The following is a 26284-nucleotide window of genomic DNA, read 5'->3' as shown; positions in this document are numbered from 1 at the left end:
ATTGCAGAGGGAGGAACACTCCCAAGCTCATTCTATGAGGCCACCATCACCCTGATACCAAAACCAGACAAAGATATCACACACACAAAAAGAAAATCACAGACCATAATTTTCTGATGAACATAGAGGCAAAAATCCTCAACAAAATACTAGCAAACAGAATCCAACAACACATTAAAAGGATCATGCACCATGATCAAGTGGGATTTATCCAAGGGATACAGGATTCTTCAATATACACAAATCAATCAGTGTGATACATCATATTAGCAAACTGAAGAATAAAAACCATATGATCATCCCAATAGATACAGAAAAATCTTTTGCCAAAATTCAACACCCATTTATGATAAAAACTCTCCAGAAAGTGGGCATAAAGGGAACCTACCTCAGCATAATAAAGGCCATACATGACAAACCCACAGCAAACATCATTCTCAGTGGTGAAAAACTGAAAGCATTTCCTCTTAGATCAGGAACAAAACAAGGATGTCCACTCTTATTCAGTATAGTTTTGGAAGTCCTAGCCATGGCAATCAGGGAAGAAAAAGAAATAAAAGGATTACAGATTGGAAAAGAAGAAGTAAAACTGTCACTGTTTGCAGATGACATGATACTATACATAGAGAATCCTAAAGATGCCACCAGAAAACTACTAGAGCTAATCAGTGAATTCAGTAAAGTTGCAGGATACAAAATTAATGCACAGAAATCTCTTGCATTCCTCTACACTAATGATGAAAAATCTGAAAGAGAAATTAAGGAGACACTCCCATTTACCACTGCAACAAAAAGAATAAAATATCTAGGAATAAACCTACCTAGGGAGACAAAAGACCTGTATGCAGAAAACTATAAGACACTGATGAAAGAAATTAAAGATGATACCAACAGATGGAGAGATGTTCTTGGATTGGAAGGATCAATATTGTGAAAATGACTATACTACCCAAAGCAATCTACAGATTCAGTACAATCCCTATCAAATTACCAAGGGCATTTTTCACAGAAGTAGAACAAAAAATTTTACAATTTGTATGGCAATACAAAAGACCCAGAATAGCCAAAGCAATCTTGAGAAAGAAAAATGGAGCTGGAGGAATCAGCCTCCCCAACTTCATACTACAAAGCTACAGTAATCAAGACAGTATGGAACTGGCACAAAAACAGAAGTATAGATCAGTGGAACAGGATAGAAAGTCCAGAGATAAACTCACACACTTATGGTCACCTAATCTATGACAAAGGAGGCCAGAATATACAATGAAGCAAAGACAGCCTCTTCAATAAGTGGTGCTGGGAAAACTGGACCGCTACATGTAAAAGAATGAAATTAGAACACTCCCTAACTCCATACACAAAAATAAACCCAAAATGGATTAAAGACCTAAATGTAAGGCCAGAAACTATAAAACTTTTAGAGGAAAACATAGGCAGAACACTCTGACATAAATCGCAGCAAGATCTTTCTTGACCCACCTCCTAGAGTAATGAAGATAAAAACAAATAAACAAATGGGACCTAATTAAACTTAAAAGCTTTTGCACAGCAAACGAAACCATGAACAAGACGAAAAGACAACCCTCAGAATAGGAGAAGATATTTGCCAACGAACCAACTGACAGGGATTAATCTCCAAAATTTACAAACAACTCATGCAGCTCAATTTCAAAAACACAAACAACCCAATCAAAAAATGGGCAGAAGACCTAAATACACATTTCTCCAAAGAAGATATAGAGATGGCCCACAAACACATGAAAAGATGCTTGACATCACTAATTATTAGAGAAATGCAAGTTAAAACTCCGAGGGGGCTTCCCTCGTGGCACAGTGGTTAAGAATCTGCCTGCCAATGCAGGAGACATGGGTTCGAGCCCTGGTCCGAGAAGATCCCACATGCCATGGAGCAACTAAGCCCGTGCGCCGCAACTACTGAGCCTGCGCTCTAGAGCCTTCGAGCCACAGCTGCTGAAGCCCACGCACCTAGAGCCCGTGCTCCGCAACAAAAGAAGACACCGCAATGAGAAGCCCGCGCACCGCCACAAAGAGTAGCCCCCGCTCGCCGCAACTAGAGAAAGCCCGCGCACGGCAACAAAGACCCAACACAGCCATAAATAAATACATACATACGTACATACATACTACATTGAGGTATCACCTCACACCAGTCAGAATGGCCATCATCAAAAAATCTACAAACAGTAAATGCTGGAGAGGGTTTGGAGAAAAGAGAACTCTCTTACAGTGTTGGTGGGAATGTAAATTGGTACAGCCACTATGGAGAACAGTATGGAGGTTCCTTAAAAAACTAAAAATAGATATATGCACCCCCGTGTTCATTGCAGCACTATTTACAATAGCCAGGACGTGGAAGCAACCTAAATGTTCATCAACAGAGGAATGGATAAAGAAGATGTGACACGTATATACAATGGAATATTAGCCATAAAAAGGAACGAAATCGTGCCATTTGCAGAGATGTGGATGGACCTAGAGACTCATACAGAGTGAAGTAAGTCAGAAAGAGAAAAACAAATATATAATATCGCTTATATGTGGAATCTAGAAAAATCGTACAGATGAACTTATTTGTAAAGCAAATATAGATACACAGATGTAGAGAACAAACATATGGATACCAAGGGGGGAAGGGAGGGTGGGATGAATTGGGAGATTGGGACTGACATATATACACTACTATATATAAAATAGATAACTAATGAGAACCTATGCACAGGGAACTCTACTCTATGCTCTGTGGTGACCTAAATGGGAAGGAAATCCAAAAAAGAGGGGATATATGTATGTGTATAGCTGATTCACTGTAGGGAAAATGCGTGATCTCACAATAGAGACCTCAGATGAATTAATCAAATGATTAAAGTGAACATCATCAGAAATGGGATGAATTGAAATCTGAATCAATAGAAAACATCAAACAAGTGAGTGTTATTTTACAAAATGGTTGGTCTCACTGTAAGGTTCATACAAATCTAGGAAAGACTTAGGAACTGTTTCTGACTGATGAAAACTAGAGAGTCACAGCATTTGAAGGCAACATGTGATTCTGAACTGGATAATTTTGCTATCCAAGGACATTATTGGCACAGTTGGCAACACTTGGTGGGATCTGAGGATTAGATGGTAATGTTGTTTCAGTGTTAATTTCCTGATTTTGATGATTAGTTGTTGTTATGTAGGAGAATGTCCTTTGTATTTATGGATGTTGCGGCATAATGTTGGTAAGTCACTCTCAAATGGAAATAAAGTTTTTTTGTACTGTCGTACGATTATTCTGTAAATTTGAGATTGTTTCAGAGCAAAATTAAACTTGTGTACCTGCAAACGTTCATTTCTACCCCCTGAGAAATTTGAGTAACTTATGAATTCAGATTGAAACAGGATTTTACTTTGGGCCCATCCTGTTTTTCCTCTCCCTTAAATTCACTAACAAAGACAGCTGTGGAACAGCGGAGCGGGCTCTGGGTTTGAACACAGAAAACCTGTGATTAGCTCCTGGCTGTGCAACTTACCAGCTGGATGATTTGAGTCAAGTTCCTTTACCCTTCGGAGCCTTAGTTTTCAACTGTAAAGTGAGGTAGTTGTGAGGCTCAAACAGCTACCAAATGGGTACAAACGTAAGCTTATTACTATTTTATCAGCACAGAGAATTCCACAGGGTGGGAGACATAGCTTTTGGATAATTCTGTAAACAATGTTCTTTTGAGCATTTTAAAGGTGAACCTGTTTTCAATCGAAGAATTTGTACTGCTTTGCATTTCATTTTGTGGCTCAATTTCACTAATTAAAATGCACAGCCACCATCCTGTATTGCATGCTGTTGTAGTAGTTCATTTTTAACTTTCCATAATTGGAGGCTGCTGTGTATCCAGTGAACACTCAATAAAATTAATTGAGGGTAATGATGATGAAGACAAGATCTATAGTGTCATCGTTATTTCTCCCTACCACCCCCGCCCTGTAAGCTGGGGTTGTTTGCATTTAAAAGTTGTTGCTATGGAGTTGAGAGGATAGATTTGCTGAGAGCTTATGGTATATGATCCATAAAAGGCGGTCATGGTAGGTGTCTCACTAAGTAGAAAATGTCAAACTTGGTGTGGGCGGATCTGTTTGGCTCTTTTATTGAGCCGTAAGCAGTGTCTTTTGTCCAACCCTACTTGAATATCAAACCTATTTCTGTTGTGTGCCCAGACCTCCCTGCAGGTCTCTGACTAAGGGCTCAGCCCTGCCTTTGTTACTTAGTCCTTTTATTTCTTTCAGGAGAGTCAGTGGAATGAGCTTCTTGAAACTCTGCACAAACTTCCTATCCCTGACCCAGGAGTGTCTGTTCATCTCAGCGTGGTAAGTGGCAGCAGAATATTAGCAATCACTGAGAAACCTTTCCATTATTAACAGTAAGAAAGAGCCAAATGGGATTGTCTTCTGTCATCCGCACCTTCCCCACCTCCAAGTACTCTGAGACCTCAAGACAGGCCAGGGAGATGTATTTCTTTCTTTCTCTGGGATTGCATGAGAAATGGATCGCAAATGCCCCAGGCTCCTCTCTTCCTGGCTGTCATCCCATCACTAGCATCTCCTGAATGGCAGATGCTGGGCTTGGAATGGGATGGCTGACCCCTGCCTCCTCAACCCCTGTGGGGCTCCCTGCCTCATGCTTTGCCCCCTAGCACTGCTGTGTCTGCCCCTTCACTGAAGCCCATCCTGCCACCCCCAAACCTTCAACACCGCCTTTCCCCTGTTTACCAGGGTAACCCCCCTTAGCTAAGGTTTTCATTTTTTGCCCCAAGCATCTTGTACACTTTGCAGTACTTAGTCACAAAACACGTTGGAACAACCTGTTTTCCTATCTCCGCCACTGGACTGTACGCCCTCAAGGACAGGGATAGAGACTGTCTAGCACAGTTCCTGGCCAGATCGTTTCCTTGAACTCTTTTATGTACATGCTATGTGGTCTGTAGTGTGCCAGGGTGGAAAAGCCTCTGAATTACAAATTGGGAGATTTCAATCCCCAAGTCATAGTTTTGCCAATGACCTGAGTGATCTTAATCAAAACCTTTAACTTCGTAGGTCTCAATTTCCTCATCTGTCAGATAAGGCATCAGATAAGGAGAGCTTTTCCATATTTCAGTTACTGCAATTCTCTGGGTCAAACCCTTGTCACCACCTTCATCAGAATTCTCAGATGGATCCCCTTTGACCAGCTATTGATTATCCAGGGGCTATTTCCCCCATGTTGTGGGGTCTGAATGTTTAAGAAGTTTTGTCTTTCAGCTTCAGTAGAACCAGGTACAGTGTTGGTATTCAGTGGTAATTAACTTGATATTTTCCCTCTTAAAGAAAATGAACATATAGGTTTTTTTTTTTTCATGATGATCACATTGAAAGCAATATTACTGCCAATAACTAATAATAGATCTGCTATATACTAAGTTCCTAATTTATGCCAAGTATGCATCTCTGATGTTCAAAACAACTCTACAAATAGATATTAGCATTCTCATTTCATAGATGAGGCTTAGAGAGAAAAAGATTCTTGCCCATCCAAGGTCGTGTGGTTAATAAGTGAGATCGGGGCTTTTAAACCCAGGGCTGACTTCCAAGCCTATGTTCTTTCCACTAGGCCATGAGTGTTGAAAGAAAGGGAGGAAAGAAGGAACTGGTAGAGGTTTTTGCTCATTTTAATGGAGCATAGGAAGGAAAGAAACCTTTTTCCAGAAATTTGTGTAAGGAAGAGTGTCTGGAAAAGATGAAGAAATGAGCTTTAAACCTGCCCCAGTCACTGCCGCATAGCGAAGCAACTTTGCCTTTGTCTCTGTCCCTTTTCCTAAGCAGCTTGATCTCACCGTTTCAGTCTGTAATGACATCTGACAGGTAGCTGGGGAGTAGCCTGGGTGGGTCACCAGCTACTGGGGAGGAAGGGCCTCTCCTTCCTTTGAGTGGCTGCCAGGCCTCAAGGACAAGCCATCGCAGGGGCAGGAAGAACTGTTGCGGGGGGTGGGGAGTGCAGCTGTTTCATGCCAGTGGTTTCTAGGAATGTTTCTGACCTCCTCTGGTCCCAGCATTTCATGGGCGATGGAGCAAGACAGAATCTCAAAGGACAGCCTGGGGAGTACTTGGTTTTGGAATTGCGTAGGCTCACTATTTACAATCTGTTGCATTTGTAAAGACAGATATTTTCTTCTTTCCTCTTCACAAGGAATTCCTCTCTCCATGTTGCATTTCTGAAGGGTTAGTCTCAACTGTATTATAGAGCCTGAAAAATTGATAAAATGGCAGTCTTGGACTTTCTGTCTTTAGTCACAAGAGAATGTTTCTGTGTGTCTTCTATAGGTGATTGAGAAAAATAGGAATATAAACTAACAGTTGAGAGAGTAATAATAATTTACTATTAAAATACCATTTATGGAATGCTAGGCACTTCACATATATAACATTTATTCTTCACAACAGTTCTGAAGTAGATATTACAATTCCCATTTACAGGTTTAAAAACTGAGGTTCTGAGCTATTAAGTGAAGTGGCCTAAGATCACATAACGATTAAGTGGCTGACTCTGTGGTCCCTGTCCTTTCTCCCTCACTGTGCCGATCCTTATTCTGTGACTCCATCACCATGTGCGCTGCCATTACTGAACATTTCCTGGGACTCCCTTCGAGCCATTTGGTATAGAATTTGGTATCTCATGGCATCAAATTTAACCTTGTATTTTGCTTTTATTATTTTAATCCTCATTGTTGACTTGAATTAATTAACTAGTTTCCAATTAGTTTCCCATAACTGATACGCTACATAATCTCTGTCGTAATACTTCATAGATAATGTTTTGGCACTAACCCACAGATTTTGGAATAGCGCACTGCAGGGAATGTTTTTTAAGTTATCTTTTAATTTTTTTTCTCTTTTTACTTTTCAGTTTATTAGTTTAATTCAAATGGCTTTAGGTATAATTTGCTCATTAAAAAGCACAGATATAACAGTCTGTTATCGTGGAAAGAGCATAGCTCTAGTTATGCAGACCTGATTTCAATCCTAGTTCTGTCACCTACTAGCTGTATGACCTTAAGTCACTTTACCTCTCTAAGCCTTAATTTACCCATTTGTAATATGGAGATAATATCTATCTTAAATTTTGGTATGGAAATTAGAGATACTATTTATAAAGTACCTGGTATAAAGCCTTCCATGCAGCAGGTGTTCATAAATATCTGCTGAATATTAGACAAATAGCTTATACTGTTACTGTTGCTATTTTCGTTATCGCAATTGTCCCCCAGGCCTTTCATTTCAGGAAGCCTGTACAACTCATTTTTCCAGAGACCTACTTATTTTGCAATTATCCAAGAATGGGGAGTGGGAAGAACTTCCTGAAATGTCACTTGGGGGTCTAGGTTTGAACTTTGGCCATGGCTAAGCTGACTTTCTCTGTATGTGACCTTTCCTGGCCTTTGCACAATCCCTTCTTTAATTGGCCATCACCAGGCTCTTTCCATTCCTGCTTGCCATTGTTCTCTGAGTCTTTAGTAGCACGGAGGAGGTGTCATCAGTTCAGCCTGTTTTCATTTAACTCAGAGACACATGCTTGTTACAAACATGGAGATGCCTCCTTGAAAGTTCTCTGAGCAGGTGAGGTTTTCAACTCCACTGAGTCTCCAGCTCCCTTCACTGGAATTTGCACGGGAAGTCAGGAGGCTTATTTGCAGAGCATGCATAGTGGAGAGACTTTCTCCACTGTTAGCCATCTGCAATGTCTCAGTGCAGCAGTCCTTCCCCTGGAGCTGTCCTTCACATCCCTTGGGCCTTCGGGGCAGATTTGGCCCGCAGCTTGTAGATGGATATAATCTCAGATGCTGAAATGAAATGGCAGGTTTGGTTGGTAAAGACCATTCCTGAGTGAACCTAGTGATATTTGGTCCCTAGAGTCCACTTGCCTCACTGAACAATAAATTATGAAGTCTGCAGCTTTCATGTGTTCAGAAACCTGCAAACATCGTAAAAGAATTTAGCCTTTAACTTCTTTGAGCTGTTCGTTTGTATCTCACAGAAGTTCCTCTCTCATAGAAAAGAACTCCATCTACCAAACCAAAGATTTAATGCATCTGGCTTTAATCCAACATTATCCTAAGGAAATATTCCATAGACTATTCTCTATGAGTGAAACTCTGTTTCTTCATCTGAGTGAGGAATAATCTTCAGATCATTTACCTGGTTTCTGAATAATGTGCTTGTTGCATACTTTTGCAGAAATAAATAGCTTTTGTTTTTCTTTTCCAGCATTCTTATTTTACTGTGCCTGACACCAGAGAACTTCCCAGCATCCCTGAGAATGTGAGTACTTGGGCAGGGGTGGATTAAATTTTTATTCCTCTTTGTTTTTTTACTAATTTTGAAAGAAAATAAAAGGATATATTTTCCCAGTATAAAAATAATGTATTATGAAAGTAAAACCAAATAGAGAATATTTTTAAAATATAGAAAGTATAAAGACAAGGAAAGATCATTATTCATACTTCTCAAAGGTAATCACCTATTAACATGTTGATGTCTCATTGTAGTCTTTTTAGAATGTATTGTTTACATAGTTAGAATCACCTATTACATAAGCATTTTGCCATTTCATTCACAATCATTTTTGTTGGCTGCATAATATTCAATTTGCTATGTAGCTTACTTAGCTATTTCCTCGCTGTTGTGAATTTAGGGGTTTTTAGTTTTTGCTGTTGTAAATAAAATGCTTCTATGTAAAGAACTTCCTATATAAAGATTTCTTTATTAGGGTAGATATACTCAAATAGAATTATGCTCCTACTACATTTCTATATTGACTTTTAAGAAAGTAAATATATTTGTGGGTAGAAGTGTGAGGACCCCCATCCCCACCTCTTAAAGACTTAGCAGTGAACTTGAGTCTGAGGGAGCAGAGGGTAATATTTGCCCTCTGAACAAGCCGAACGACGTATCTAGCCTAGGCTTAAGACGTATTTTCAAAATGTTTTACTCGGATTGTAAATAGTACTATGTAGAATTAAATATAGAATCACCACCACTAAGGCGCTTGGTTGCTTTTTAAATTGTGGCAAAATGTACATAATGTAACATTTACTGTTTTAACCATCTTTAAGTATATATTTCATTGGTAAACACATTCACATTGTTGTGCAACTGTCACCAACATCCATCTCCAGCATTTTTTCATCTTTCCCAACTGAAACTCTGTACCCATTAAATAACCCTTTAAACAACAACTCATTTCCCTCCTCCTCCCATCACCTGGCAACCACTATTCTTTCTGTCTCTATGAATTTGATTACTCTAGGCACCTCATTTAAGTAGAATCATACAATATTTGTCCTTTTGTGTTTGGTGTATTTCACTTAGCATAATGCCTTTGTGGTTCATCCATGTTGTAGCATGTGTCAGAATTTCCTTCTTTTTTAAGGCTGAATAATATTTCATTATATATATGTAACATACTACATTTCACTTATCTGTCGATGGACGCTTGGGTTGCTTCCACCTTTAGGCTATTGTGAATAATGCTGCTTTGAACTTTGGTGTACAGATTGAACTTTGTGTTCCATCCTTTTGATTCTTTTGGGTATGTACTTGATTACTTTTTTAAAGTACTGGAATAAGTCAGGTAATCACATTTAATTAATGAAGTTAGGCTATAGTGTTGTGATTAGATAACAGACTTAATAAACCGGGATTGTCGAAGAGATTCACAAAGTTTACTATCTGTGTGATTAGGCTCTGGTGGAAAATATTGCTTTTTTTGTTGTTTGACATTAAGTAATAAAAAAATCCAGACCACAGTTACCATTTTAACAATAGCTAATGTTCATTGAGTACTAGTGCTTGTCAAATAATGTATTCAGTGCTTTAGCTGTATTTTCTCATTTACCTCTCTTAATAAGCTTAGGTAGTCAGTACCCTAATTATTATTTTATATAAGGAAACAGAGGTCCTGAAAACTTAAGTAACATATTCAAGGTCCTACAGCACAGAAATGGTAGAACTGGAATTCAAACATTGATCTTTCTGATACTAGAAACTGAGTTCTCATATATTGTGCTACACTTTGAGCCCATAATTTTACCTTTCATCTCTCAAAAAATGCCGTTGAAATGATAAGAGAACTATAAAATTAAGGAGAAAAACGTCCATGTAATGGCAGAAGGAGCCACCATGAGCTAGAAAATTTGAGGAATTTCTGCAACGTAAAGGAGATGGTTATTGAGCAGTCAATAAGGTGTAGACAATGAAGGAACCCAAAAAGAACTGGAAAAGTCCTGCAGAAAGAGCAGAAGCCAGGGGTGTGACATGGAACCTTTATAAAAATTGATTATGTGCTAGATTGCACTGAAGAATTCAAAATAGGAAAACTCAAACTCTTACAGGCCACTGTCTTTTATTACAATGAAATAAACCTAGAAATTAATGATGAATAAAGATTTTTAAAATATTCATCTACTTGAAGGAGTAGTTGGGTCAAAGAAGATAAAACATTGAAATTGGATATTATTTAGATATTGATGACAGTGAGAACACTGAACAACAAAAACCTAACAGATGTGGCCAAAACTACTCTTATGAAAATTCATAGCTTTGGATGCTTTCATTATAAATAATAAATTTAGAAAATCATGAACTTGACTTGCAATTCAAGAAGCCAGAAGAAGAATAGTAATAAAAAAAACCCAAACTAGAAGAATAAGTTACAATTTAATTAGTTAGAAAATATTGTTAAAGTAAAACTGAAAAATAGACTTTTTAAGAACTAAATTTCTAAAAAGAACAAAATAATCTTAGACGTATCCAATAAATTTGAAAATTGTGATAATATAAAATTTTCTAGAAAAATGTAACTGATCAAAGTCACCCTAAGAAATAGGAAATATGAGTATAGAATCATAACTTGGAAAGATTAATGAAGTTCTATTGACCTTCTCCATCCCTCACTGCTGTGAATGTGTCAGGTTTAGGTGGTTATATAGGCATGGTAAGGAACAGATATTATTACTGTTTAAACTGTTCCAAGTCATAGGAATGGTATGTATATATGTGTATTATAAGAAGCAAAAGAAAAATCATTGTAATCCCTGAGAAAGTCACGTTCTGAGTTTTTCTTTTCTTCATTTCTGTGATAGTAGTAGTTTTCAAATTGTTCTGCCTGGAGCCCTGCCTGAGGTTCTTTGGGACATGGGAAGGACTGAGGGAGCTAAATGGCTGACCCACCAGGGCATGGATGCTTCTGCTTTATTCAGAGCAGGTTCATTTCTATCTACTTAAATTGGGAATTCGGTAATATTTTGTTTGAGATAAAAGGGTTCTTTTGATTTTTTTTTTTTTTTTTAAAGCTTGGAAGCTACATTTTAAAAAACACAATGGGGGGGATCATATCAATTAGATACCTTTATACCTGCTTTTTCTATGACAATGTATTATGAACATTTACCTGTGTTATGAAGAATTCTTTACAAATATCTTTGTTGTAAAAAAATTAAACAATTCAGAAGTACATATTTAAAAAAGTGAAAGGTCCCACATTACCACCATCCCAGCCCCACCATCCCTCCCCCACCCCTAATCCCATTCTCCATCCAGAGTTTGATGAGTGTCATTTCAGACCTTTCTCTATGAATTTACATGTTAAATGTATGAATCCCTGTGTGTTGTAGACATTTTTTAGACATAAAACAGTACTATTCATACTGTTTTGCAACTCATTTTTTTAATGTACTCTCAAAACTGTTCATATCTTTCATCTATGTTAAGTGATATTTTTATTTAATGGTATTTTATTCTTATGAAAGTAATACATATTAATGGCTTTAAAAAACATGTAATATCACATAATTGTTGATGAAATTTCCAAATTTTCCTTTATTTCCATTCCCCAGAGGCAGCTACCTTCAAGTTTTTAGCAGTTGTAGTATTTCTCTCCATATTTTTAACTGACATGCTCATATTGCTGTTCTTAATTTTCCTGTTTCAGATAACAGTTATTGATTTTCTCATGGAAGATGAATTTAGGTCTTTTATTACCTCTGACCCCCTCTCCCGCAGAAACACACATATACATAAAGTATCTTTTTCTCACTCACGTTTCCCCTCCCCCATCCTTTCTCTGTCTTTAGGAAAAAATTTAAATCAAAAGTTTACATTTCAATGAGCAAGCTGAATCATATGATAGATTATGATATGTTTTCTTTCTTATACATTTGTCAAGTAAGAGTTCCTGGATTTCACATCTTACTGCTTATCTTATTCCTTTATTTTGGTGAAACATTTTCCAGTAGTTTCCTGACAGTGTTGGAGGCAACACGTTTAGACCTTGCATGACTGCAAATGATTTTATTCTACTCTTGATAGGGTTGGGAATTACCTTCAGAGCTTTGAAGACATAGCTCCATTGACTTCTAGATTTCACGTTGAAGCTTAGAAGTCTTGATCCATTCTGATTGCTGGGGTTTTTTGTTTTTTTTTTAAATTTTGGGTGGGGTTTTTTTGGATCCTTTATTAGTCTCTAGTATCTTGAAATTGTACAGTGATTTGCCTTGCTCTGGGTCCATTTTCATCTACTGTGCTGGACATTTGGTGGACCCATATAGTCTGAAAATTCATGTCCTTTAGAGCTGGGAAATGTTCTCACATTATTTCTTTGAAAAAATTCTTCTTTATTTTTTTCTCTTTTCTTTCTCTGGGGTCTCTATGGTGGCATGTTAAGCTTCCTAGTGTTGATCCTTTAATTTTCATAACTTTTCTATTTTCCATCTCTCTTTTGGTCTTCTTTCTACTTTCTTCAACTAATCTTTCCACCCTTTTGAATTCTTCTGCCATCACTGTTAATATCCAAGAGCTTTTTGGTGTTATACAATAGATTACTCATTTTTTAATGGCATCTTGTTTCATGGGTGCAACATTTCTTCTTATTTCTTTGACACTGTTATTCATAAATTTAAAAAATTGTTCTTCTCTATGCATTGTTTTCTTCCTTAGCGGTCCTCTCTTCTGTTTGTTTTGTTCTGTATCTTTGATTGTAGAGGCCTTTCCTCAAATAGCTGCCCAGTCCTATCTGCCCAGTCTAATTGAAAGCTCTGTGTTCATGAATGGGGCTTGTTACCTGGTGGGCTTTACTGTAGATCATGGCTTAGAGGCCTGGCTACTGGGGAGGAGGGGAGGATTTTAAACGTCAGTATCAGAATCTTTTCTTTTGGACTAGTCAGTTTTCTCTTGCCAGTGAGTGTAAGCTTTATAACACGTGTTCTGGAAGCTGAGTGGGGTGGCAAGTAAGTTATAGGATATGAACATTTAGCATGTATACTTTAAGCTCCCCTCCCATTTTTTATTTAATTCTTTATCCCCTGTCCTCAGCTGTACCCAGTGTTCCCAAACCTTTCTGGTTACTAGAAAGTAAACAGTTTTTCCTCAGGAGGGGTGCCAAAAGGGCAGTTGACTAGCTGAGTGAGCTGGGAGAGGAGAATCTTGGGATCGAATTTCTTGGGATCGAATTTTTATTGGCACCCTTCCCCTAGCCTTTAGAGGTGCTTGGTGTCTCCAGTTCCTGAACTTTTTTGGAGTTCTGTGGTGTGAGTTGGGTTGGATGCTTGCTGCCCTGTGCCCTGGGCCCAGCCTTTTCTGGGCTGCCAAGTCAGTCTTCTTTAGTTTCTCAACTAAAGTTTCGGTTGACACTCTTGACACCTTGGACCAGATCATTCTTTGTTGTGCAGGATTGTTTTGTATGTTGTGGGGTGTTTAACAGCATCCCTGGGCTCTCTCTACCCACTGTAAGATGGTACCTCCCCCCCGCCCCACCCCGCTGTGACAACCAAAAATGTCTTCAGACATTGCCAGAACTCCACTGGGGCGAATGACCCAGGTTGAGAACCATTTCTTTAGTAACATCTGGCTTCCAAAAAATTTGACATCTCTCTTCCATTACTATCTTTTCTCCTGTTCTTTGAGGTTTACATCTTTTAAAATTATTTCATTGTGACTTTTCCTGGCAGGGGGTGGTGAGGATTGCATGGTATCAGGAGAGAGAAAAGGCAAATACATGTGTTTAATCCACCATATTTTACTGGAAATCCCCACATATTTTAACTATGTTTCACCTACTAACAGACATTTAGATTGTCTCTAATGTTTTGCTATTATAATAATGTTATAATAACAATTATTGCCTAGGTTAAGTTCATCTTTCTATTTTTTAATTTTAAGGACTGAGAATTACTCAAGAACTTTAAGGTACCTGAAAGTCCTGACAGTTTCTCAATTTTCAAAACCACAATTACTGAGATTAGAAATAGTGTAGGAAAAAAATTTTATCTTCTTCATAACCACACCTCCAATTCCTGTTTGCACTGTATGCTACCTCCCCTGCCCCCGCCATTTAAAAAAATTTGCATTCCCTCTGCTGGTTTTGCCACTAATGAACCAATTCCCTGTGTATGACCCATTGTCCCCTAAATCTTCCTTTGCAGACCAGTAAAAGGCTGGCCTTGTTTGTTTCTAAGTGAGAATAATAAAAACAATCTGCCAGACTCCTAACATACATGGTTCCATTTAAATCCTTACAGCTATTCTGTGAGAGGTAGACGTGAGCCTCATTTTACATGTGGGGACCCAGGGCTCACAGGCCTGAGGTTATAGCCCAAGGTCTGCTTCCAAATGGGGTGTAGTGACCCAGGTTTGTAAGGAACCAAAACATTTTGTTTCCATTATACCCCCGTGCCTCCCTACAGTTGACTTTTGATATTCATGAGGAATGGAAAAAGGAAAAGTAATGATTTTTCATATTTCAGTTATGAAATGAAGCAGGAAAGCTTTTCCTCTAAGGAGAATCTGAACTTTTGTAGGACCAATTTGTGTGATTTTTGACATAGAATCACTATTGAGCTCTAGCCATGTTGAAATTTGCATTTTAATCTCTTGGCAGTTTTTCAAGGATTAATTTAAAATGACTAAATTGCTGCATTGAAAACTGAAACAAGCAATAACGAAGGGGTTGTTAATATGATATAGTCTGCTGTAGTGGAAAGAACATGAGTTTCGGAGACAGCCATACCCTGGGCTCCACCACTCTGGGACCTTGGGATACTTACTTATATTCTCAAGCCTCCTTATCTAATAAAGGAAAGTGGGAGGAACAAGTGAACTATTACATGTAAAGTTCCAAGTTCAATGCCTGGTGCAACAGAGATACTGCTTTTGATGGTCCTTTCTTTCCCTTTGTGCTTCAGCTTTCCTAAAATTCTAGTCTTAACCTCTCGAGTTGTGGCCAAGGGCTAGGGAGCATTACTTCTTGGAGCTTATCTTTTCTTGGTTTTTGCTGACATTTTTGGTTGTGAAGAGCAACACTTTTCATGGAGTGTATGTTTGGCCACAAAAGTCTCTTAGCAGCCACCATTGACTGGAAATTGTACAGGAAATAGAGTCCAGGACTCTAGTGCCTGTCATGTGGGAGATGTTGTGTACACATTTATTGATTATCTCCTCTTAGGGACTTCTGAACTAAGAGAATAAGCAAAGAAAAGGGTAAAAGGACTTTGGGATATGGAACTTGATTCTGTCAGCAGATAATTATATTCTTCTGGACAGCTTCAGAGAAGGGTTAATGTGAGAGAGAGAAAGGAGGTAGTATTGATTGAACACCCACCGTGGATCAGATCAGGTACTATTTGTTATATCATGAAATCTTCACAGCAGCCTTACAGTATGGTTGTTATCCGTGCTCTGAAGAGGAGATAGAGCCCAGAGACGTGAAGTAACTTACCCCTAGCCACCCAGCCAGTAAACGCTAAACCAGGAGTCACACTCAGGTCAGTCTGATTCCAGCACCGAGATGCTGCTGGGTCCTGGGCCTCTGCTCCTTGGCTCCCAGTACCTTCCTAAGAAATCAGTCATCCTAAGTGTAAATTATATAATTAATTGTGTGACTGTTTTTATCAGTTCTCCTTCCATAAGGATAGGGATCAGAATTTTTTCATCACTGCATCTCTGTAATTAGCACTGTACCTAGAACAGAGTAGATATTCAGTATTTATGGAATGACTGAATGATTGAATGAATGAATGAATGAATTAGCAATGCAGTCACTCTCAGGAGAAGGAAAAATAACAGTTCCTTTCACTTGGCTTTTGGGCCAGTGAGTCTGCAAGATGTTAATGAAAAGCAAATGGAGAAAATTAAGTCCTGCCACTTTCAGATCCCTGTTGAACTTAATTCTCATTATTTCTACAATTTCTGTGTAAAAATATTTTCTTCTTTTTCACTGAAAAACTATCATCACTATATAATTGCTCTTCAGGGTTTTTTCTGTCTATCAAGATAACACATGTAGGAGTGAATTTTATACAGGCAATAATTAAATGAGCATAAATCTTTATAAATTTAAACAGTTGACCTGCATTTAAAAAAAAGTCACAGATCATGAACAGATATGTATTCATAATTACATTGTAAACTGGCTCTATAAGGGATTTTTTTAGTGGCCAGGGTTTGAAGTTTACTTTTGATTAATGGATAATCATATAGACCTTCTTTTAGAATATTAAACAAACCTGTCTTAATTATCTGGCCTGTGTCATACCAAGTGGTTAATGATGCGAGGAAAGCATTTAGAATGGACAGTTACATATAACATTGCCCAGACTCCACTTTGTCAAAAGATGCACCATGATATAGAAAAGATTTATGAACTCATCGTGACTTTCAAAAATAAACAAAGTTGAAGTGGTAGTAGAAGACCTATTATCAAGTACTGAGATTATAGAGAATTCCATTGTTGCTGTTAAGAGTTGTCAGGTAATTGTTTATTCTAATGGTTTTTCCATTCATACAGAGGGATAAAAGTTGACCTCCGGGTAAACTCTGCTTTCTTTCCTATAAGATACTTCTCTGATTTGATTGCTTATGTGAGTTTGTGGGATTCTTTCTCAAACAGATTATTTTAGAATCCAAATTTATAATTCCTTTTTAAGAATCCTACACAACTAAAATAACCTAAATTCTTATTTAAAAAAATTAATTGAGGATTTTAAAGGTTTACATTATGGTAAAATAATCTGAGCAAGAGTTATTTCAGGAAATAAGGCCCATGGACAAAACCAGCCTCTTGCCTTAGAAACCTCCTCCAGACATGGTACAGTAAGTCTTTATCATCTATACTGTGTATAAAGCTGAGAGTGACAAAGACTAATAAAATGACAGACCGTGGGGCGGACTAGCATCTGTTTCGAAGGCTCCAAGGAGTACCCAGCTTAGAGTCAGTTCTTTAGTTTGGGGATTATCTCATTTCCCTAAGGTACTGAACCTAAGACCCTTTTTCTCTGAGCCCCACTGTATCCCCTCCCATCCGAGGCCCATTCCACCTCCCATCACCACCCCCACCCCCACCTGCTTCCTCACCCGGGGCGTGGATCGCAGTGAGCCTGAAGTCCCCAGCCACCTGGATCGGCACAGGAGCCAGCAGGGACAACTAGAAGGGAGCAGCCATTATGGGGCTTCTCCTGGGGGAAATGGGGTTTTGCCAAGTGTCTTCCTTTCTTCTTTGTCTGGATTTAGAGCCACAGAGAGTTAGAGCTGGAAGTGTTCTTCCCCGCTGTTGCTTTGTAGAAATGAAAAGCCTGGAGAGCCATGTACGTGCCTCTTCTGAAGCTCAACTTCCGGGCTGCTCTTTGTCTGTTAACCGGAGACCTTCCTCGGACTTGAGCCATGTTCGGCCTGGGAAGTGGTCAGCTTTGTGTCCCTGCTACCCAGCCCTACAGAGTGGGCCCAAATAATAATTACTAGGCGTATAGGAGGATGCTCGGAGGCACATAACTATATGTAACTGAAAATATGCTTAAACTCCATGAATAGAAAAGGAATGTTCTTGCTTAAGCCTAAAAACTTACTAGCACTGAGAAAACAGCCCTTTGGAGCATGGACACTGGGAAGTAGTCTGTCTAAGCAAGGTTTTCCTTTTTAGCAGGTGAGTCAGTCACATGGAGGAGTAATTGCCAGGGAATAAAGGGGGTGGTTATTTAGGCTTAGCCATGATGGCATTATAACCCAGGACACTAGGCCTAAGACTAGGTGGACAGCAATACCATGTTTGACAGGATTGATGGTTCTTTAGAAGAAGGATTGATCCTTCATTAAAAGACTGGACTCTCCCTTTAAAAAAAACTTGTTGGGCAAGTGGACAGATGTGGAGCACAGGAACCTGGAAGTCTGGGCCTTGTCCCAGATCCTTCCTACCCCCTTTCAAAGTCTGACCCATTGTCAAGTCCTGTGATTCCACTTTACAGAGATCTTTGACATTCATATTCAAAGCTTTTATCTGAATAGCTTGTAATCATTCTTTCCCTGAATGTGGCAGTAGCCTGTTAGCTGCTTGCCCTGCCTCCTGCTTGCCCTCCGTTGTGCATCCTCTACAGGACCTCTAGGAAGATCTTTCTGCAACACAGATAGGACCATCCTGATTCTTCAGCAGTCCCTGTTACCTGTGGAGAAAGTCTAGGCTCCCACAGGATCTGAACCCAGCTCCCCTGCCCCAGCACGCTCCCTGCCCTGCACCCTGCCCTTCACTCCACTGACCTGCATAGAGCTGCTCTCTCCCCTTTGCCTCTGGCTGGGACACGCTTCTCCCCCTGTCCCCTAAGTGAACCCCTTGTTGGGAGGCCCAGAGAAGTATCTTCTCCTCTGTCAAGTCTTCCCCAGCCTTCCCCCCATATCCATCTGGCAGAGTTGAATCTTCCCTTCTCAGCCAGCCCTGGCGTGTGTCTAGCCTGGATCACAGTTCTTGGCATATGAGGTTTCTGGGTCTAACGCTGCTCCTAGAAAATGGGGATCATGTTTAGTTAATCTCTGCAGGCCTAGCTCCCAGGGTGGTACTAAGCACTTAGTAGGAGTCAAACACGTGTTTGTTGACTGGCTGATTATAGGATACAGAAATGGAAGATTAAAGACTTAGTTCCACTGAAGCCAAGTGCTGGGAGAAAGTGGCATACCTGTGTTTTTTATAAATATAAGCTCACAATATGTTCTGGCTACAGTCTTAACTTAGGACAACTTGCCATGGAAGCCTTCTCTTCTTATTCCTCGTTCCCTATACTGTGTTCTTGCCTATCTGAGAAATATGATTGACCTGGCTGTGAAATGGACACCTGCCTCTGTGTACAGTTCTCCCTGCCCCCCTGCCCCAACTACCTGAAGAACAAACCACCTATTTCTTTACATTTTAAATGAATGTAGGGACTTCCCTGGTGGCGCAGTGGTTAAGACTCCGCACTCCCAATGCAGGGGGCCCGGGTTCGATCCCTGGTCCGGGAACTAGATCCCACATGCATGCCACAACTAAGAGTTCACATGCTGCAACTAAGGAGCCCGCCTGCTGCAACTAAGACCCAACACAACCAAATAAATAAATAAACAAACAAACAAAAATGAATGTAGCCACTGATACCTTTAAAAGCTCCCCTGGGCTTCCCTGGTGGCACAGTGGTTGAGAATCTGCCTGCCAATGCAGGGGACACGGGTTCGAGCCCTGGTCTGGGAAGATCCCACATGCCGCGGAGCAACTAGGCCCGTGAGCCACACTACTGAGCCTGCGCGTCTGGAGCCTGTGCTCCGCAACAAGAGAGGCCGCGATAGTGAGAGGCCCGCGCACCGCGATGAAGAGTGGCCCCCGCTTGCCGCAACTAGAGAAAGCCCTCGCACAGAAATGAAGACCCAACACAGCCAAAAATAAATAAATAAATAAATAAATTTTAAAAGCTCCCCCTCCTCCAGCTACCTTACCTGACTTTGTGAGTCTCCAATGTCAGTTCTTATCCTGTGGGCCCTTCATCATTACTAAGTAATTGATCACTTCATCCAACTCAGACCCAGGTTTTCTGAAGTCAAGCGGTCCATTCTTCCTAACATACCATGTTGTCCCCCCTTCGAGGCCCTCGTGTTTCTCTTATACCACCCTGCTCACGCCTGAGCTAATGAGCAGTAGTCTTCAGTCAGTTGCTTTCTCCACTCATTGATTCTCTCTTTCCTCAAACTGCTAAGATGATGGGATACATCATTTTACCCAAAGGGATCTCAGTCTGGTGGCAAAAACATACTTGTAACTGAGTGATTATAAGATAGAGACAAATTGTCATGGAAGCACAAAGGGCAGCTTGACAAATGAGGAGTTGAGGAAGCCTTTCAGGAGAAGGTGACATTTGAGCTGAGTCATGAAAAGTAAATGGGTGTCCTCAAGGAAGAGAAGAGCCTTCTAGGCAGAGGAAACAGAGGAAGTAAAGGCCTGGCGGTATGAAAAGCATGGCAGGTCTGAGAAATTGAGAGTGGTTGTAGCTTAAGCCACCGGATTCTTAAAGGCAGGGGGAAGGAGGCCCCTCTCTCTGAGGGGTTTTCTTCTGAGATAAGGCTTGATGGGAGCTGCAAGGGCTCCCTCCAGGTGTTCCCAAGGTCCGTTCTGCCCCACAGGTGCTCCTATGGCTGATCGAGGTTCCCAGTCCATTCCCACCCACTCCCACTGCCTAGGCGGGTGGCGTCCCAGAAGGAAAGAGGCAGGGAGGAAGCAGATAAGAAAGACAGCTTCTGTTTAGACACAAATATCTTGGTAATCAGCACAGATGGGATGAGAAATACCAAAAAAAGTACATGACAGTTTAGAGAGAATTTGGTTAAATGTTACATATTTTTAACATACCTGTGTAGAGTTTTTGGACCAAGCACCTGAATCCTTCAGAACCTGGTTGGCCTGGGGGTTATGCCTCAACCAAGTGGTGTTTTTATTTCAGAAATGTTCCCTTCCCCATCCACAAAAGTATCCTTGTGATTTTTTTTTCTCCCACCAAAATAAGGCGCAGGATTTGTCTCTGACGCTGTGTCTCCCTATTTGGACGGCAAGCTGTGTAACATATTTCTACCCAGCGTGAAGCTTCTTGGCAGACTCTTGAGGCCACGTTTTGGTGGCTTCAGAGTTATCTTTGGATCTGTCAAAAGTGCTAATGGGCTTTCTGGCCTTCTTTAAGCTCCTCATTTCTATTTTCTTTTTACTTCCATCCTCTCCTAAAAGAAAAATTCATGTAATTCATCAGCAGTTAAGCATTTTACTGAAATGCTCAGCTGAGGGCCTTGTATTTTTGTTTGCGAGAATAACTCTGCCATGTCACTGTCTTCAGAACAAACCCCACCCTGACTTCATTAGCTCAGCACTCCTCAGTCCACTGGGCCAGAGGTACACTTTTTGACTAATTTATACTGCCTTTCTTGTTTGCTCAGTTTTGTTTTTCAAGTTTGTGTGGCAGTTAGAGCAAGAGTTTGGGGTTCAGGAAACCTGGTTTTGAAACTTGGCCCTTTCCAGCTGGGTGACCTTTGGAAGACTGTTTAACCTTCCTGAGCCTCAGTTTTCCCGTCTATAAAATGGAAATGATAATGCCTTCCTCAGGGTTTTTGAGAAGATTAGAGAGAACGCAGGTAAAATACCTATTTCCTGGCCCACAAGGATTACTCAATAAATGGAATAACAATTTTTAACAGAAACACTTTTTCTTTTGCCATACTTTGATCCTGCATGTTCTTTCCAAATACAAGTTTTATCTACTATTTTTAGTGGTGGTTAAAAAAAAGAAAAAAACCCCACAGGTTTAAAGACAAAACCACCCAAGACTGAACAATGCCTTATCCGCTTACTATATGACCTTGGTCAAGTTACTTCTCTGTGCCTCTGTTTTCTTATCTGTATATAGAGATGATAATATTTGTTCAAGGAGTGGCTTCAAGATGAGTGAAATAATATATGTAAAGCCTCATATATTGTAGATATTTAAAAGTATTTAAGAGGGAGAATGTAATGTAAGGGAAAGTATAGGGCTATGGTGTTGCATCTGTGTCCAAAATCTGACTGTACCAGTTACTGAATCTCTCCCAGACTTAGTTTACCTATATGTTGGAAAGAATAATACCTCATTGGATTTTTGTGAAGATTGCTTAAAATTACACGTTTAAGAGTACCTGGTCCAGTGCCTGAGACTTGGTAGGTAGTCAGTATGCAGACCTATTAATTCACTCATGCTTTATTTATAAAGGTCGATAGTTAACCTGGTACTCAAATCAAACAATAATAAATCATAAGTGCCCATTCTTATTTCCAACCCATAATATTGTCGAAAAGCACTTTATGCTATTTTGCATATAAAATCCACCTGGTTTACTTTAATTTATGGGTTATGGATCTTTCATCATTATAAACTGCAACCCCTGGCAATAGCGTTCCTTCCCTCTCCAACCCCCTTCATTTTCAGAGGATTATATTGTATGGCATTGAAAACCTGTAACATTGAAGAAATTAGCATATTCATGTGTATTATTAAAGTCAGGTGGGTATAGAAAAGGTTGCAGAAATGAAACACATTACATTTTTTCTGAAATCTGAAGAGTACCAATCTACAGTACTAATTAAAGGAATGAAGCCCAGGCTACACACAAAAGCTAGTTTAAAACACTGCTTTGTCACAACTTGCTACTGCTTGTCTTCGATGGTTTTTTCCCCCTTTTGAGTGAAATACCTGGAAATTGTAGATCTTGGAAATTGCTTTACTTCCAGCTGAGGCATTTTAGAGAATGTAAACTGTGGAGGAGGGGACCGCAGCCGTGATGACAGGAGAGGAGCATGCCTGGCCTTTGCAGGTGGGGCCTGTTGGACAGAAACAGGCTCTGTGCCAGAAGCATTTTGGTCCCTGGGTACTTTCTTTTGCTTAGACGTATGGCACAGTGCATTGGGAAAGTTCTAGGACCCAGGGTCAGAGGATATGAGCTGCAGTCTCATCTTCACTGCTCATTAGGTTTTTTGATCTTGGCATCTCTCTCTTGCCTTGGTTTCCTCATTTTTAAGATTGCAGACTTCTTGTCCTGCTCACCTTTCGGAGCTGACGTGAAGAGCAAGCACAGTGCTGCATGTGACTTCACGTCGCAAACTGTAATCACCACCCAGAGGTGTGCTTGCTCAGACTCCTTCATCTCTAAGGTCTCTTCCAACTTTACATTTCACAATTTACATGTGAGTGAGATTTGGTCTCCCAGGGAGAAAGCATAGGACTGGGGAAGAGGGGAGTATACTTTCTGATTATTTTCTGTTTCTCGTGCTTCTGTTAGATACCGTTTGTAATAAGAACAAACAAAGTAAACCCCAAACCTCCCTTCTTCTTTCTCCTAGAGAAATCTGACAGAGTATTTTGTGGCTGTGGATGTAAACAACATGCTGCACCTGTACGCAAGCATGCTCTGCGAGCGCCGGATCCTCATCATCTGCAGCAAACTCAGCACTGTGAGTAGACAGTCGAGGCGGGCTTTTGAATTTTATTTTAATTGAAAGATGTATCGGAAAGATTAAAGAAAAGTTTAGAAAAAGAAATCAGCCACAATCCCCTCAGGTAGTAACATGTCATTTTCATTAATTATTCATGTTCCTTCACAGTGTCAATGCACATTTCATTTATTCTTGTAGTTTCACAATCAATTATAAATAGTTTCCCATTTGATCGTGTGTTATGAACACTTTGCATATTTCCACATTCTTCCATTATTGTCATTTTTTATATGTCTGTATCATATTCCTTTATACTGATGTGTCATCGCTTGCTAAATCTTTCTTCTCTTCATGGCCGTTTAGGTAGTTCGTAGTTTAATTCTTTAGTAGGTAACACTGCAGTGAACATCTTTTGGCTGCATTTGACTGATACAGTTTGTATTCTAAGCATTGGGACCACTGGGTCGAAGGACTGAATAAGTGCTATGACTTATGGATGCCAAATTGCTTCCCAAACAGGCTATGCTTTTTTATAGTGGATGCTGCCAGCTGTGCATGAGTGTACCCTTTGCACTGCAGCCTTGCCAGAATTGTGTGTGTGCTCGTGGACATGTGCTTTAATTTACCAAATAAAATAGGCATAAAATGGTATTGCAGGTTTGCTTTATTTTTAATTTCTTTGGTTAGAGGTAACTGAACATTTTCCATGCGTTGTTTTTTTTTCCCCCCTATTTGCATTTTGTTATTTGTTAATGTCTTTTCTCATTTATCTTATAGGGCTCTTGATTTTAAAAAAATAAATTAGGATGAGCTCTTTTTATATTGTAAAAACTTTTACTATATAATATAAATATTTTTCATATTCTTTTTATGTTAGTTTTTTTAACTTGCTAAGTATAGGAGTTTATATTTTTCCCAGTATCTATTATGAAAATTCTCAAACACAGAAAATTGAAATCAGTTTGCAGTGAACAGCCACATAATTCCATCTAGATTCTGCCATTAACATATTTCTGTGCTTGCTTGGGCCCATCTTTATCCATCTATCCATCCCTCATACCATCCATCAAGCCATCTTATTTTTTGATGCATTTCAAAGTAAATCACAGACATCACTATGCTTCTCCCCAATAATTGCGTATGTTTGTTCTTAACTAAAGTTCAATATCTGTTTACAGTATTTTTTTTTCTTTTTGAGGTAAAACTTACAAAAAGATATTGACTAGGAGAAGTTGACTGTTTGAGAGGGTAGAAAGACCATCTTACGGTGGGAATTTCCCTATTGACGTTCCTATGGATAGAATCATAGGCCTATGATTTACCTATGTGTTTACCCATGAATTCAAGGCACCTAATGATGCAAACTTAGTGAGACCTCTAGAGTTTTCTTTATGGTTTTCACTGTAATTTTATTATTTTATTTTTTTGGTATTGTTTGCTTGTCAAGAATGCACAATTTTTTAATTGCCTGCTAGGTGCTAGGCTTACAACGCATAGTAGGTGATAAAAGCACGGCCCTTGCCCTCAAGGGAAAAACAGCCCATAATAGACCTCTTGCTTTGTTTTGCATTTGGTTTTAAACTCGTAAGTGTAGTTCGTAATCTCAGGGCCTGAACACCCAGACTGAGGTTCAGAATGAGAATATTGCCAACCAGATTTATCATTGCCTCTTTATGAGGCTGGATAGATTAAGAGTACATTTCAAAGAGTCTAGTCCATAACCAGTTACTGTTGCTTTGAAGTATTAAACTTAAGTAGAACAAAAATAGGACATCATAACAGTGGAATTGAATTCCCATGATGTTTTTGAGCCTTTAATATGTGCCAGGCACTGTGCTAAGCCCTCTTCATCTATTAACTCATTTAATTGTCACTACAACAGTTTGTAGTAGGTTCTGTTATTTCTCCATATTATAGATAAGGAAGAATGTATCTTCTGTGTGATTTTGTTTAGATAAATGTAGGGGATTAAACACACAAAGTTATTTCTGCTCCTTCCCAAAACTAAAATGAAATAAAGGAGTAAATCAACAAGCACAAAGAGCAGATGCAGCAGAAATCTTAGATATTAAGAAAATGCTGTTATCAATGTTATGCCAACATTCAAAAACTAAGGTGAAATGAACAGAAAAATATAATTTACCAATATTGAATTAAGAAGAAATATAAAAATTGAATTGGTCATTTAATTTACAGAAATTGAATCAATATATAAATTTTTTTTTTTTACAAAACACTCAGCCCGGATAGCTTTACAGGTATTATCAAATATCTCAAGGAACAGGTAATTTCAATCTTAGACAAACTCCTTAAGAGTCTAGAAAAAAGACGGAACACCCCCTGAGCTTTTCTTGTGACACTTGTATAATTTTGACATTCAACTACACGAAGAGACACTACAAGAAAGAAAAGTTATCAGCCAATCTCACTCAGTAACATAGCTGTAGAAATCTTAAACAAAACAGTAGCAAATACATAAAAAATATAATTCATAATAACTGAGTTGACTTTATTCCAGAAATGTAAGGCTGATAATACTAGAAAATCTGTCACTATAGCTCACCACATTAACATATTGAAAGGGAAAATTCAAATGTTCAATATGAATTTTCAATAGAGAAAAAGCATGACCATGTTCATGAATAGGAAGACTCATTATATTAAAGGTATAAATGATGTATATTATAGATTGCATACAATTCCATTCAAAATCCCAATAGGATTTTACATAGTACTTGGCAACCTGATTCTAAAATTAATATGGAAAGCCAAAGGGAGAGCCAAGATATACTTGAAGAAAAAGAATGGGTGATAAAGCTTGCTTTACCAGACATCAAGACTTTTTATAGACCTCTAGTAACTAAGATGCTAGTAACGGCATAGGGATACACAAATAGACTGATGGAACGGAATAGAGATTGCAAAAACGGACCATGTGTGTGGGTTCTTCATATACAACAGAGGTGG

The 26284-nt window shown here is 39.2% G+C and overlaps 1 protein-coding gene across 10 annotated transcripts in view; it reads left to right on the top strand.

Moving 5' to 3' along the window:
- The window catches only part of DENND1A (DENN domain containing 1A), a 535076-nt gene that overhangs the window by 272039 nt on the left and 236753 nt on the right, over positions 1-26284 (top strand). For 7 of the 10 annotated variants that reach the window (XM_036855233.1, XM_036855237.1, XM_036855232.1 and 4 more), the window contains 3 exons: positions 4285-4365; positions 8296-8349; positions 23225-23335. In XM_036855233.1, coding sequence (XP_036711128.1) covers positions 4285-4365; positions 8296-8349; positions 23225-23335 — 246 coding nt within the window. The remainder of the gene's footprint in view (positions 1-4284; positions 4366-8295; positions 8350-23224; positions 23336-26284) is intronic. The other 3 variants (XM_036855231.1, XM_036855238.1, XM_036855234.1) reach the window with 2 other exon arrangements.

This window comes from Balaenoptera musculus, chromosome 6 (assembly GCF_009873245.2).
Source record: "Balaenoptera musculus isolate JJ_BM4_2016_0621 chromosome 6, mBalMus1.pri.v3, whole genome shotgun sequence".
In the NCBI taxonomy this organism is placed as follows: domain Eukaryota; kingdom Metazoa; phylum Chordata; class Mammalia; order Artiodactyla; family Balaenopteridae; genus Balaenoptera; species Balaenoptera musculus.
This window is presented reverse-complemented; position numbering and strand designations above follow the sequence as displayed.